The sequence below is a fragment of the Nothobranchius furzeri genome, chromosome 5 (genome assembly GCF_043380555.1).
Source record: "Nothobranchius furzeri strain GRZ-AD chromosome 5, NfurGRZ-RIMD1, whole genome shotgun sequence".
Taxonomy (NCBI): Eukaryota; Metazoa; Chordata; class Actinopteri; order Cyprinodontiformes; family Nothobranchiidae; genus Nothobranchius; species Nothobranchius furzeri.
This window is the reverse complement of record NC_091745.1, coordinates 11,762,304-11,778,177: the sequence shown is the minus strand read 5'-3', so window position 1 is coordinate 11,778,177 and position 15,874 is coordinate 11,762,304. Positions and strand designations below refer to the sequence as shown.

At 42.7% G+C, this 15,874-nt stretch overlaps 1 protein-coding gene across 4 annotated transcripts in view; it reads left to right on the top strand.

Moving 5' to 3' along the window:
* The first annotated feature begins 2,708 nt into the window (after positions 1 to 2,708).
* Positions 2,709 to 15,874, top strand: part of svilc (supervillin c) — a 50,318-nt gene continuing 37,152 nt past the window's right edge. For 3 of the 4 annotated variants that reach the window (XM_015948825.3, XM_015948826.3, XM_015948822.3), the window contains exons 1-4: positions 2,709 to 2,839; positions 5,749 to 6,204; positions 10,494 to 10,667; positions 11,092 to 11,126. In XM_015948825.3, the coding sequence (XP_015804311.3) occupies positions 5,942 to 6,204; positions 10,494 to 10,667; positions 11,092 to 11,126 (472 nt within the window). In that variant the 5' untranslated portion in view covers positions 2,709 to 2,839; positions 5,749 to 5,941. The remainder of the gene's footprint in view (positions 2,840 to 5,748; positions 6,205 to 10,493; positions 10,668 to 11,091; positions 11,127 to 15,874) is intronic. The other variant, XM_015948824.3, reaches the window with a different exon arrangement.

Here is a 15,874-nt window from a genome sequence, read left to right as displayed (position 1 = left end):
GTTTGAAGATATTACCAAGCATCTCAGAGACGCACCCTCGTTGATGCGGAGACTCTGAATCTGGGTAAAAGGTTAACTATGTGTCATGTGTAACGTGATGAAGGAGCTATTCCACAGAAGGCTATTTACCCTCTCTCCACAGATGCCTCTGACACAACTAATCTGCATGAGACTGCCTCAAGGTCATGCATCTGCTTCTAAACTGCTTTCTTTCCAGCTCAAGAGAAGAATGATGAAAAAGGACTCTTTCCTTTTAATAAATCAAAGAACTCTATTTTTAATAAGTTAATCAAACAAAGTGTTAGTCAATACGATAATGTTGACCAATCTGTGAAATGACAATGTTATGATTAATATGCTTTAATGAGTAATATGACTTTCATCTAGCTGCACTGGACATGCTGACGACACGTAATGTAAACGCATGACACATTGTTTACCAGCTCAGTGGCCTAGTGGTAGAGTGTCCGCCTTGAGACTGGGAGATCAGGGTTCGATTCCTGGTCGGGTCATACCAAAGACTTTGGAAAAAATGGGACCCAATGCCTCCCTGCTTGACACTCAGCATTAAGGGGGTTGGATTGGGGGGTTAAACCACCAGATGGTTCCCGAGCGCGGCTGTGTCTGCGACTCACCGCTCCCCCAGGGGATGGGTCAAATGCGGAGAACAAATTTCGCACACACATCAGTGTGTGTGACAACTAATGTGACTTTAACTTTAACTCATCCAGTCAGAACCTTCCTTTCTGAAGCGTGGCATAGTCTCTGTGGTGTTTATAAATCTGCCAACTTTGATTCGACCAGAAATCAAAACATCCAGATTAATAAAACCAGTCCCCACGCCATCTTAAGTTCAGTTCTCAACGGTTCTCTGAGTTCTCAACAGTTTACTGGAGCTCTCTGCAGTTCACCGCATGCTAAGAGAAGTGTCGGACCGGCCACCCGGACTTCATTTTTAAGCAAGGAACCAACAAGCTGGATAAAATCTGTTGCATTTTACCAACCAAGCAACGGTTCCTTTCAGAATAAAAGCTGAACTCACTGACTCAAAGGGGGGCCATGTGACACTGTCAACCAACTGTCACTTTTTACCTGGAGACAATCCAAAGACTAGTCTGTCTTACTGCTGATGCTGTTTCATCGGCTCCGGTACCGAAAGGGGGGTCCGAGGACCTGGCATTCTGGATCTGTACGGAGGTCTCATCCTAAGGGTATGTGTAGAGCGACAAATATGGCGTCTCATGTGTTTATGAAACTCCGATCATAGCTTAAGAGCAAAACATCACATCATTCAGACTTGCTTCTCCGGATACGAGAGTTCTGATGACCACATCACTCACACATACACCATTCATCTCACGTCTCATTCACACCTAGATTCATCCATTCACTTAGAATTTAGAGTTAGTCTTGTTTAAAATTGTTTAGAAATAAATCTTCTTGAACGTTTTGAAGGCGACTCTCTCTTCTCTTGTCTCTCAGTTAATACAAGTGTTACATAATCCCTGCAATAAAAAGTTCCAATCTTCTGGTTAAAATAACCCAGAGGTCCACAAGGTTGATTTCATATTTGGTATGGAATCTCATGTCTTATGGTCCATTAATTAGATGTAAATTAACCCCTTACACATGCGTTAACTTAACTTTACTTTGTTTTTGTATGAGTGTGCAAATGGTGATGACCTCATCCAGTAAACATGCTAAGCATATGTATCATTAAACAGATCAATGGACATTTCAATTTTTATAATTATAAAATCTTATTTCTTCTGGGAATAAAAGAGTTCGTTTAAAAGAGTTCCTCTGTGGTGGACCTTGGAGGAAAGACTGTTATTGTTTATTTTATTATTATCTCTGTCAGGGCAGCTGGTGTGAGGAAGGCAGGCTCTGATTAAAGGCACTACATGCAGACTTCCAGTCTCCTGTGAGTGGAAAATCTTGTAGGTTGTGTCATAGCCAGGCTGTAGATCTTGACCTGTGGGATCTCAAAATCAGGCCATTCGTGACATTACACCTGTCATTCCTATATGTGTTTTCACGTCTAAATGCATTGAGGGCTGCAGGGTGGTGCGGTCAGCAGCACTCTTGCTTCGCAGCAAAGAGTTGGCAGGTTTGAATCCTGCTTGTTTGCATAATTTTCCTGCACGTGTGGTTAGACCCAAACTTGACCCTAGGTGAGTATGGGTGTTTTATTCTGTCCCCATGATGGACTGGTGACTTGTCCAAGATCTCTCCGTGATCCTATTGAGGTCCAAAAACCAGATGGATGGATACCTAATTCTGCTTTGGACTGGTTTTGATGAAGTTGCGTTTTGCTCTTCTGCCTCTTGAGCAGCTGGAGTTCAGTTGCAGCTACTTGAACATTGTATTATTTAGATGTTTGAATGAAGTTATATAAATGTGTTGTCTGAAGCCTGCTGCATGGTGGTAGATATTCGTTTTTCAATGTATTTTCTTTATTACCATTTCAATCTTTTACAATGCTTTGTTCACAGGAAACCACGTGGTTCTGTGCAGGTGCATCTTGATAAACTTTAATTGATCATAAAGTTATATACTGATAAACCTCATCTGGATAACATTTTAGGAGAATCTGGAGTCGACATGAGGTGAGTTTGTGTAGAAGACATCAGAGTGGACCGAAAGCGCACCTCGATGTGACGAGCCTTCCTCTCAGTTTATCCAGAGTGCACGAGGCTTCCGAGGTTCGGCCTTCTATTTATACCCCGTCCTCTTAATTCGGAGAGCCACCCACAGCTGCCAGTCCGTGACCACATTTGGATCGAGTGGCAGCAGAAGGAACTGAACCAAGCGGAGGGAGGAACACGGAGCTCTGTGCGTAAGTACCACCTTTACTCATACATTTTGACTACTTTTATGTCTTAATTATTAAGAACACGTAAAAAAACGCAGCTCAGACAGAATGCAGGTGTTTCTCATGTTTAGTCATCGGAAACGATGCGTCACTTGTTGATCTGACCTGAGAAGTCCTTGTTTCTCAGAATGAGAAGGTCAGCGTCCAGTTCGGATATTCCAACTAGCTCCCTTGTCAAAATTGTGTAAACTATTTATATAGGACAATTTTTTTTTTGTCAAAAGGACATTTTTACGCACAAATTACGCAAATTACGCACGGTTTCCTGTTAGGAACGCGTTCAATCCATCTGTTTATAAATTATAAATACTACCATTATCTTATTTAGAAACTCCTAACACTGAAAGGATGTGTTCCTAGTTTAATGTGAGCTGAATTCAACTTAATAATTCAAGCGATCTGTCATAATGCACTTCCTGTCAGTGGAAGCTAGTGCGTTAATTTTTAGAGACCCTTGGTGTCAGCTCTCCAGTCTGTTGCAGAGTTAAACTGTCGTACTCACAGATGATGCAGTAGAAAGTTGTGTAAACGAGTCGTTAAATGTCTCCTTTGGTGTGTAGAAAAAGCACCCGAGGTTTGAGTTACAGGTTCATGAGGAGGTTTGTTGCAGGTGGCTCAGCAGGGTAGGTGTAATTGGCTGGAGACTTACTCTTTGGTAACCTTTTAATCTGGTTTAGTCTGTTACTGCTGGATGTTGAACTTCTTAAACTTTCTCCTCCCAAACTCTGAAATGATCAATATAAAAGTCATAATAGTTTTATTTGTACACGTATTTCCATATGTTTGCCCTTAATGGACCACCTAGTTTGAATGTCACTGCAGTGTAGAAGCTCAGACCCCTGATCCTCAGCAACATCTCATTCACTGGGTGTATTTCAAGCTTGGGTCCACTGCCGCTGCTGGATTAGAAGCCCGTGATCCCTGTTGAGCCTCAGTGGCATTCTCCCACTCTCCAATCCACAATCCTCTAGCTCATCACATGACTCTGTGAGAATTTGGCTACACTTAATATTTGATCTTGTTTTACCAGAAAGGAAAATGAAAAACTCTTTTTAAACCTCTTGTGATGGATGGCTGTTAGAAAGTGACAACAGGATTAGCTGAGCTGTTTTCCCCATGCAGGGATCACTGCATCCACTGCTTCGCTCGCTGTGTTCCAACACAGATCTGATTTGAATTATCTCATAGATTCTTTAGCCAGATCTGACCAGCTGCTGCTCCGACTGAGAGAACTGATGAGGAAAATCAAAAGTTGAGTTGAATTCTGCTGCCAGCAGATCCATCCAGCCCCTCTGCAGATCCATCTGCTGCTCCGACTCCAGCGGCTCACCACTCTTTGTTCCTGCTCCATTGTGCTTCCTGCTGCAGGAATGCTGACGTCTACAGTTCGGAAAAGCACACGGACACAAACACACATTTTATGTTTTGACATACAGTCCTGAGCCAAAGTCTCCCCCCTCCTCTAAACTTGGCTTATTTACTTCTAAGGAGCGGGACATTTTGTAATATTTTAAAACAGAAGTATTGTTTGAGGATGCTGTTTTGTGTCTTGTGTTGGCCCTTTTCTGGTTTATACAATTTTCAAAGATCGTTCGTCTGCTGTACATATTTATTATCACTTTGCCTTTTATTTTCTTCACCGCACACATGCACACCTTGCAACGTGACTGCATTGAGAATGATTGAAAAAGAAACCCTATTAGTTTTCTGGAAAGATTAATTAGAAATGAGGAATATTTGATTGCAGTTTTGAATAAAATGAGTTGCTTTTGTTAAAGAACAAGCCACCCCCAAATAAACTTTTTTTTTGCTGATAAACTAAATAAATAGTGTCTAATCGTGCTGCAGACACGTGTCGTCAATAATTTGGCACTTCAGTGCGTCTTAGTTAAAATTTAAATATTCTGCCTAAAACTGTCAGTGTTGTGCCGTTGTCAGGTAAAAACTCTGCACTGTATTTTAATTTAAATCTGCCACCGCTATTGGCTAAGAGGTATGCTATGATGTAAACTGGTACATTATGATGTCACAATGCTCTCGTGAGCCTGTGTGTGTGTATTTGTTAGCAGCTCTGCCTTCTCGGTCTGCCAGGCAACAGCATTTGTTGCATTTTTCAAACGAAGTGGGAGTGGAGTTAGACCAAGGTAGGGGTTGACTGGCTCTTTAAATATAAATTGTGCCATACTTCTTAAACGTTTACAGGGACTATTCTTGTTTGTCCACGTTGCCTAGAAACACAAACAACTCCCTCAGTGTGTGTTTTAAACACATTTAGTTGTTAGGCACTTGCGTCTCTTCGATAACGTCCAGTTCTGACATTAAATGGGCGATGCAGCTGCTTTAGATACGTTTCATGTAGGAGAAGATGACTGAGCCTGCAGACTGGATGGCATCGAGGTTTGGACTGAGTGGAGCTGAGCTGAGGTGTTGGGTTTCAGTGCAAGAGGAGATTCTTGCACGACACTGCAGGCTGGTGCTGATCATCTTACACAGACGCGAGAACAAGGAAAATGGGTGGGATTCAGTTCAGAAAAAAGTAGTTAATAAAATAAATTATTCACCGCACTGGAACGATGGCTGACGTTTGCACTTTTCTCACTTATTTGATGGGACCATGCCATCATGTGTGTTTATCTCGACTAACTGGTCCTTCAGAAGTTTTTTATTGAAGTGTGGAAGCAAACAGAACAAAAAGCTGGCTTGTTTGCATCACAGCTGCTGCAACTCTAATTTCCAGAACGTTGAATTGATTTGGAAATATTTGACTTCACTCAAAAGGTTTACCATTAAAATAAATGGATATAATATTCAATCTAAAGAGTGAGGAAGGAAATCAAACCTTTAAATGTTGGACCTGTTTTTACACTTTTCAGGAGGAACCCACTGAGCAGCGACTGATGGACAAACTGAAACGCTTTCAGGTCTGATGGAAGCTGGATTTAACAACTGTCTCCTGTGTTTTAACATAACTGAGAAGCAGAGGACAACCACCTCGTTTGCCCTTCAGCCCCACATGCCCTGCGATTGTCTGAAGAGCCGATAAATATCTGAATCCTTCAGAGAGACATGGATGCAGCTGAGAATCCAGTTCTGGAGGCCAGAGCTGAGCGGATCGCCCGCTACAAAGCCGAGAGGAGGCGAGAATTGGCTGAACGCTATGGCAGCATCAAGGAGCTTCCCTCCAAATGGGTGAGGAGAGACGGGAAAGAGGTGATCCAAACCCCCGTAGGGCAGATGAACTCGGATGACCTCGGTGAAAGAGTAAACGGCCGAACACAAGAGGTTATAAATGGAGCTGACGATCCAGTGGAGAACAACTCGCTGAGAAGGTGAGCCATGGTTTCGCCACTTCTGAAGGCCAGCAGCCACAAAGGGCTAGATTTAGCTAAACTTCAAAAGAGCCTCGAGAAATTTTATTAAAATGTTTTAAATGCAAATCCTATGTGCAAGAACTTGTTTCAGTTAGACACAGAATGGATAAAGTGTGCAGTTTTATTATTGAAACCAAACATAAATTAGAAAAAAAATTGCAAATAGATGTGTTGCAAATATTTATAAATAAATAACTTTGATATTTATGATAGTTTAAAAAGTAAATTATTAAGTTGTCAATTGTTCAGAAAATACTTGACAAATTCCCTTTAGTTTTAGACCTTTTTATAATTGTTTTTAGCAGAAAACTTGAGGCCATCTGGTTTGCCGATCATTCGAAGCTTAAAGCAGGAATCAAATGTAAATGAGTATTTAACTAAATGAGTTAACTTGGCCTTTAATGTGACCAGTGGCACTCAAGTCTGAATCAATTATGACACCAGGATGTCTAACCCAAGTCTTTGGCCTAGTCCCAGATACCCATACTGCAGCATGTGGCCCTCTATGAATGAATTACCCCTACTTCACACTGGAAGCATCAGTGGTACAGGACGCCAGCGCTTCAAGTCAAATCCATCCTAGCATATGGGGGTGATTCAGACCAGCTGTGATGCAGAAACTTTCAGGGGCGACTCAGAAGCAGTGAGCCACGCCGACAAACATAGGGTTGGATTCTATTTTTGCCGCATTTAACATAGGGCTAGACAAGAAATCACATGGTTTCTGTGGAAAATCTCCAGTAATTTTCAAAATAAGACTCGCAGCAATGCGATTTTGTATCGGTGTAGATTACGTCAATACATGTGACCTAATGACAGTGCAGTGGTGTGTTTTTCTTCCTGGCAGTCGAGGGGAACATGTATGACATAAAACAGCGATATCAAGCGTGATCATCTTCTTTCTGGTTTAACTGTTGGCTTCTGTTGGTGGATGGCGTAAACAAATCATGACTTTTGAAGTCTCGAGGGATCTCATGATCTCACGAGTCCAGCGAGGAGGGCGGTGGAGAAACCGCTCCGCGGCTGAGACTCTCCTGGTGTGTACTGGCACGCAGTAAAGCTCACGAGCAGACCGTTCTGCTGCTGCTTCTGTGCCGCTGGTGCTTCCCATGAGAAGTAGTGGTTATACAATGTATTTATCTACTTATCAACTTACTGCGTTTGACTCTTCTTCGCTTGCCATCTAGAATCTTCTGGTGTTGGATCTGGAACTGGCAACAGCCATGAAACTCACGGAACGGCAGTGAGATGATAACTTTTTGCTTAGAACAAGGGGCTGCAGAAACCAACTTTTATCACAGGGATGTCATTCTTACTTCATTCTTCAAACTTAAATACGTGTTTTTACTAAGGGCACTTGAACCATTCCTCCATCTTATTCTCACAATTCCCTCGTAGTAATGGGTTGCAAGTACCACCCTTTGCTGAAGCCTGCATTGGCAAAGTATGGATCAAGGGTACAGAAGGGCAGGGTCAATGCCCACATGCATTTGTCTAAGTGCAATTGTTTGGACAGTTTTTATACCTCTTTAGCCAAGTTGAGCAATAACTTCCAACTGCAGAAAGTTTGGCTGCATCCAGTCACTGACTTGCTCCAAACACTGACAGAGTGAGTCTAGGGGACCACAGTCACCAGGTGACAGAGCTAGGTAGATCGGGCTGTCATCTGCATAGCTTGGATGAGCAGCATTATAGAATATGACCTGGCCCAGGGAGAGCATGTAGGTTTGTAGCACAGCATCTTAAAGCGACATGAGCATTGCCAACCTACACACACCTTTTCCGTTTTTAAAAGTGCTGAATTTAACAACATGGACAAAATGATGTCCGTGAGTCCTAAATTTCAGTATTGGTGCATTTTGGTCTATCACCCAGCTCTACTATCCAACAAAGTCCAATTTCTGACTTGGCTTAAAGACAAGGGTTTTTCTGTTTTATTTAGGAGATTCATTTACCTCTGCAGCCCCTTTCACTTGTGGAGTCCCTCTGGGATCCCTTTGCAGCCCTCTGTTGTTCAGTTTACATGCTACCTCTTGGCTTCTACAGAACAGCCTCAACTTGCTCATGCAGACTCTGTGATTGACATCTGTACATAAATGGTTGTCCAACGCTATTAGCTAATGCTTGGTGGTGCTCCGTTCAAATTGCATGGGGCTCTGTAAGACCAGGAGCAGGCTTAGCCAAAAACAACTTGACATTGAAGATATTTTGTAACAGTACAGGGACATCACTTTTATGGATTTCTGAAAAATAATAATTTCTGAAAGGGGAAAAACACTGGATTGCAGCTTTAAAGGTCTCATTCACTGAAAAAAAAAATATGATCAGTCACTCTTATGGGCCATTCCCATCTGTACCGGGTCGGCCCGGGCTGGGTAGCCCCAGTCGGCCCCAGCCTGGCCCGGTTGATTCCACACATCCTTGTCTTAAGCCCATGTGGGCTGATTCTACCCATCAATCAGAGGCTTGCTCTAATGGAAGGTGTGAATTTGCTGTCAGCAGTGGGTGTGTTGGCCCTGGTCGGCCTGAAGCAGACCCCCTCGAGAAGAGGGCTGAGGATGAGCCTTGGTTGGCCCGGAAAAATACCAGGCCACCCAGATATGTAAACAACCTACGCTACCCGGCCCGGGCCGACCCGGTACAGATGGGAATGGCCCATTAGTTTCACTAGTTTTCTACCCTCCATTAGCAGCTGAAAAGAAATGAAAGGTTCAGAAAAGACCAGACTCGGCTACATCACAGGCAAAATCTGCATTCATGGACTCACACCTTGACTTGCGACCACAGAAGGCTGTGTTGATTTAGCAGCCACAAGAGAGCAGAGCACGCCTCGGCTAGTAGAAGCTAACCCTTAGCTATAGCAGTTCCACAATATGGTAAAACAGGTTTGCGTTATCATTTGTGGAGATGACACATCAACGCAGCCTTTTTTTTTTTTTTACAGAAAGAAGAATGAATGGAGGCAGCAGAAAAGTTGCATTGCAGTGTAGCCAATCACAGACGAGATGTTCTCATTTCATGAATATTAATATTAGAACTTGCTCTCCTTTTGTTTTCTGCCCGCCTATCTTCCGGCTTACTCCTACTTCCTGAAACATGTCTTTTTTTAATTTTTATTTTTTTCCCAAAGGGAATGACTCGCAAAGCATTCATTCATATTAGAGAGAAACCACAACTGATATATGGGGGGGGGGGACTGAGACTTTAAACTAGCTAAATAAAGTTGAATGTTTAGTTTGTAATTTAGGATTTTCTGCCTAAACTTGAGGAGGGCACATTTTTAATGCACTTTCCTGTTTTTGGTCTTATGATTGAAAAAAAGTGCATGACTTTTGCAGTTTTTGACCAGTCAGAACAAACCAAAATGACTTGTAGCTCAGTGGCCTAGTGGTAGAGTGTCTGCCCTGGGACTGGGAGATCGGGGCTCAGTTCCTGGTCGGGTCATACCAAAGACTTTAAAAATGGGACCCAATGCCCCCCTGCTTGACATTCCGCTTTAAGGGGTTGGATTGGGTGGTTGAACCACCAAATAGTTCCCGAGCGCATTCACTGCTGCAGCTCACCGCTCCCCTCCACAAGGATGGGTCAGATGCAGCGATGAATTTCACCAGTGTGTGATGACTGTGGGACTTTGTCTCATAATTAAAGTGCTACTTTAAAACTCTCAGACTACACATTAACGTGTAAATGAGCAGAACAAGGACACTGTATGTGCAGTAGGCATTTGCATTCATATGAGCTTCATTTCAGCAGCAGCAGAAGCTTTATTTCACCCGTTTCTCTGCAGCTCTGTTAACAGATTAAAACCAGCAGGGAATTTTAAAGCCACTCTGACTCTATTTCTGTGACTGCTGTCTCCAGCTCAACGCTTTTCCTGCTATCTAAGCTCTGCTACTGAAAGGAGGCTTTCAAAATAAAAACTGCAGCCTTCATTGCTTCGTCTCTGCAGCATTTTGATGGAAAGGTTCAGAATTATTGTTTGTTTCGAAGCTCTGCGCCCCCTCTCCCACTTGCATCCTCACCCGCTGGCCCTCACTGCCACCCCCTACAGACAGGGTTGTCCAGACTCTGCCCGTGTGCTTAATGAGATTGTCCAAGTTGAACTTGACACTCCACAGCTTCACACTCTGGTGTCGGTGGACCAGCTGAGGAGTGCTCTCCTGCAGCTGTGTGTGTGTAATCCAGACTGTGTTGCTTTGTAGAAACTTTAGCTTTCATCTCAGCCAGTCCTCCTTCCTTTTCTGCAGCATTGACACTGGGCGGTCCACATCTTCTCTGGACCTGGCTGTGAAGCCAGCCTCTGAAGGAGGAAGAAGGCGCACCCGGCGTTACCATCCCGGTGGATCTAATGGTGGACGTAAGACCAGCGAGCGCTTCAGGACGCAACCCATCACAGCCAATGAGGTGGAGGAGAGCAGCGGGTAGGAGTTGGTTTCTGTGAGAGGTGGATGAGGTTCGAACTAAACTGAATGTTTCGAAGTCGTGTAGTTTTACATGTAAAAAAAAAAGTTTATTGAAACTTGCTGATAACTTACGGGGAGCAACAAAAATAATTGTGTGATATTCCAATGTTTAGACCAAAGATTTTCAGTTTAAGTGTTGTGTATACACAGGAACCTCCTTAGGATGGTTGGATTTGCATGAGTTTGTTATTCATCATGACCTCCACCGAGTTTATCAAGAATGCAAATAACACACAGCAGCTTGTCTGGGCTGCAGGATGCTCTGGAAATTTAAAACGGGATCCCGAGAAAGAAGCGACAGGAGCTACAGATTAAAGTCGTCGACTTCGTGTTGACGTTTCATTCGATGATCTCATCTCCATTTATTTCTTAATTCTTCTAGACTCATGGACGGAGAGGGAGATGAGAATAAAAAAGGTAAATATATAATTTGTTGTTTTGGGTGGATAAATGCATAAACATTGAAACACCTTTACTACTATTCTGTTTACACTCTTACACGCGCTCTTTGTTTCCATGCCCTGCAGCTTTGAAGAAAAAAAGACATTAAAATCGTACATGAAAACATGCAGTTCAGTTGGGAATGGTGCACTGAAACCTTTTGGTAGTCTAACATTGTTTTTGTCATACAAAAGATTATTCCTTTTCACAACAATGGGATTTTAGTGAAGCTGTGTTTACTTTTTTGACCCTTTGCACCTACGTCACCTGATCACACGGGTCCACCATATTGGAGGGCAAAAGCGATAGGAAAAAAAATGAGCGAACCAACAATTGAACAAAGAGAATTTGTACTTGAGATTGTTTTATTTCTAAAAATGTTTTGGCGTTGTCAATTTTTGCTTTTTGAGATGTTTAGCAAGACTTCTACTAGTTGAAGCTCAGTCCAGTTATCGGATGAAGTAGCACGCCTAGGCGGGGCAGCAGAGAATTACGGGAGTATAAAACTGAGAGGAAAAGTGGTTGTTTTTTTTATTTAGCATAGATTCTTCTGGTTTAAGCCCAGTTCACTTGTGGGATGATTTAGCACACCCACGGAGCCCATAGAGACAGGCGCGTTGCAAGATTTTCAAAAGTGTGGGGGATGTTGTCTGTGCCTAAAATAAGTTTATGTTATTCATCTTGTTAAATTTCCATAATAGCGGAGCAGGTGTGAATTTTAGATGCGTCACGCATGTCTCCGTTTTAAACATGTTTAAACTGTTCAGAATACAAATCCAGGCTCTGTCTCGTTAGATTGGTGTAACTAAAGTTTGTACTGAATGAAACTTTACATTAAACCATGTTGAAAAGAAAAGGATCCGATTAAATCATTTCCCCCTCATTTACAGTCACGACGTACAGCGCAGTGCGCGTGGCTCTGGGTTTAATCAAGTTTAGTTGTTTCTCTTTGCAACAATCTTCACAGGAAGGCAAAACAGTTAAATGGCAGGTTACAGATATTTCCATTTGACTGTTTATTTTGACTGATAAACTCAAGGATGTTGGTTGTTTTGAAAGAATTACCCCGACGCACACTGATGCACACACAGATGAGCTGACATTTTAATCGTTACGCACATCATGGAGGTAACTAAATCAATCAATCAAGAAATGATTCCCATCAGAACATCAGAGCTTTATACTGGACACTGTGTTCAGCGCGGCTCGGAGCGCCCACGGTGGACAGTGGGCTGAAGATCTGTAGAGGGGTTCGCAGCGCAGCGCAAAACCGCAGCGCATGCGGTAAGATTTCCTCCCACTGAAGCGGTCTGGAAACCCGGTCTCTCTGAGGGACGTGTCACTTGGAAAAATGTTAACTGATTATGAAACTTTGGCTGAACAGCGCTTGTTCCCGTCTCTAATATGGAGACGCATGACGCATCCAGTCTGAGGCAGAATAGCCTCTTCAGCTCAGAAAGCACCTGTAGAGACATTTGATCACGCACAAAGTTTATGTGGAGCAGAAGCGGTCGGGCCACGGCAAGTGAAATGTTCCTAGCCTACATGAAGTGAAACTGTTCAATTGTAACATTAATATGTTACTGGACACGCTGGTCTGGTTGGTTAGACCAGTGTTTGAAGTGGAAAACACACACACACACACACACACCAATTAAAATAATGCTGATAGCGTGGACTAGAAGCCAAGTGATGGTTTACGTATCTAAATGATGATCAGGCTGCTGTAAAATGTAATCTCCATCCACATCCAGACAGAATTATCCTCTATTCTGTCTCTAGTTGCTCTGCTCTTGTTTGGGCTGACGTAGCTGACGGTGCGCGCAACGCGCCTAACGGCTGTGATGCACATTTTACACATTTGGAGAGGTGGGCTGGATACATTTTTTTTAATTAAAAAAATGTCAGATTTTTCCCCATGAATAACCGTTAAAAACTACCAGTGTGCATGTACCCTTATGAAAGAGTCCTACGTTGAGAGGTAAATATTAGAAGTGCAGGTTCTGGTGCCTATGAATGAAAATTAAATGGGGAGTTTTTATTTCATATTTTAGAAATAAAAATGATGGGGGGGGGGGGGGATTTATGACGTCATTTTAAATGAAATTTTCTAGCGCGACCTGCCTGCTTCACTTAAGTCACTGCTTATTAAGGTCCGTCCAACTCCCCCAAACTCCAAGAAGTGATTATGAAAGAATGGGCTGCTATCAGTCAGGATTTGGCCCAGAAGTTTATTGAGAACGTGTCCAGTCGAATTGCAGAGGTCCTGTCCAGAAAACGAAGGGCCGACACTGCAAATACTGACTCTTTGCATAAATGTCATGTAATTGTTGATAAAAGCCTTCAAAACATATGAAGTGCTTGAATTCATATTTTAGTACAACACAGAAACAACTGAAACAAAGATCTAAAAAACACTTTATGAAAACTAATACAGGGAGTGCAGAATTATTAGGCAAGTTGTATTTTTGAGGAATAATTTTATTATTGAACAACAACCATGTTCTCAATGAACCCAAAAACTCATTAATATCAAAGCTGAATGTATTTGGAAGTTTTTAGTTTGTTTTTAGTTTTAGCTATTTTAGGGGGATATCTGTGTGTGCAGGTGACTATTACTGTGCATAATTATTAGGCAACTTAACAAAAAACAAACATATACCCATTTCAATTATTTATTTTTACCAGTGAAACCAATATAACATCTCCACATTCCCAAATATACATTTCTGACATTCAAGAACAATACAAAAACAAATCAGCGACCAATACCATACCATTTTATTTATAAAGTGCATTCAACAAGGCATTACAACCAAACAAGGCGCTGTACACTAAAAATGTTAGTAAATTAAACCGGCGTCAGACCAATATAGCCACCTTTCTTTGCAAGGACACTCAAGCCTGCCATCCATGGATTCTGTCAGTGTTTTGATCTGTTCACCATCAACATTGCGTGCAGCAGCAACCACAGCCTCCCAGACACGGTTCAGAGAGGTGTACCGTTTTCCCTCCTTGTAAATCTCACATTTGATGATGGACCACAGGTTCTCAATGGGATTCAGATCAGGTGAACAAGGAGGCCATGTCATTAGTTTTTCTTCTTTTATACCCTTTCTTGCCAGCCACGCTGTGGAGTACTTGGACGCGTGTGATGGAGCATTGTCCTGCATGAAAATCATGTTTTTCTTGAAGGATGCAGACTTCTTCCTGTACCACTGCTTGAAGAAGGTGTCTTCCAGAAACTGGCAGTAGGACTGGGAGTTGAGCTTGACTCCATCCTCAACCCGAAAAGGCCCCACAAGCTCATCTTTGATGATACCAGCCCAAACCAGTACTCCACCTCCACCTTGCTGGCGTCTGAGTCGGACTGGATCTCTCTGCCCTTTACCAATCCAGCCACGGGCCCATCCATCTGGCCCATCAAGACTCACTCTCATTTCATCAGTCCAGAAAACCTTAGAAAAACCAGTCTTGAGATATTTCTTGGCCCAGTCTTGACGTTTCAGCTTGTGTGTCTTGTTCAGTGGTGGTCGTCTTTCAGCCTTTCTTACCTTGGCCATGGCTCTGAGTATTGCACACCTTGTGCTTTTGGGCACTCCAGTGATGTTGCAGCTCTGAAATAGGGCCAAACTGGTGGCAAGTGGCATCTTGGCAGCTGCACGCTTGACTTTTCTCAGTTCATGGGCAGTTATTTTGCGCCTTGGTTTGTCCACATGCTTCTTGCGACCCAGTTGACTATTTTGAATGAAACACTTGATTGTTCGATGATCACGCTTCAGAAGCTTTGCAATTTTAAGACTGCTGCATCCCTCTGCAAGATATCTCACTATTTTTGACTTTTCTGAGCCTTTCAAGTCCTTCTTTTGACCCATTTTGCCAGAGGAAAGGAAGTTGCCTAATAATTATGCACACCTGATACAGGGTGTTGATGTCATTAGACCACACCCCTTCTCATTACAGAGATGCACATCACCTAATATGCTTAATTGGTAGTGGGCTTTCGAGCCTATACAGCTTGGAGTAAGACAACATGCATGAAGAGGATGATGTGGACAAAATACTCATTTGCCTAATAATTCTGCACTCCCTGTAGAGACAGGACGGTAATTTGCTAAGTTCTCAAGATTGAGCCCAGCGGATGTATGGCAGCATGCTTAAATGAGGAAGGAACTATCCTAGATGACAGATTGAGATTAATCATGTCCAGAAGAAATGGGCCAACCACAGGTAGAGTCCCAATTAGCACCCTTGGGACAAGAGGATCCAATGAAGAACCAGAGGGTTTCATACCTGAAATGATTTTGCTGATGTACTCTAGTGCAATAGGCTGGAGTGAGCATAGCGGTATAATCCCTGAATTCACCTCATTAACCCCGTTGAGGTGATGTTAGATCTGATAAGGGTGATCTTGTCAACAAAAAACTTCTGAAACTGAACACACAGGTCAATTGAAGGTTTGGTGGGTGAAACATTCTCATTTAGAAAGAGCAAGGAGTTAATTGTCTTGTGTTGATTACCTTTGTGCTCAACCACAATATTAGAGTTTTACTTTTTCCTGGCTGATCGTACTGATTTTTAGTACCACGACCAAGATTCCTGCAGAAGTTCAAAGGAGATCTGATGTCTTTTTTCCACCTCCGTTTATAAATCTGGCCCTGGCGTCTCCTCATTAAGCCAGGGATCAGTCTGAGCCTTTTTCCTTTTTGATTCTGAGGGGGCCA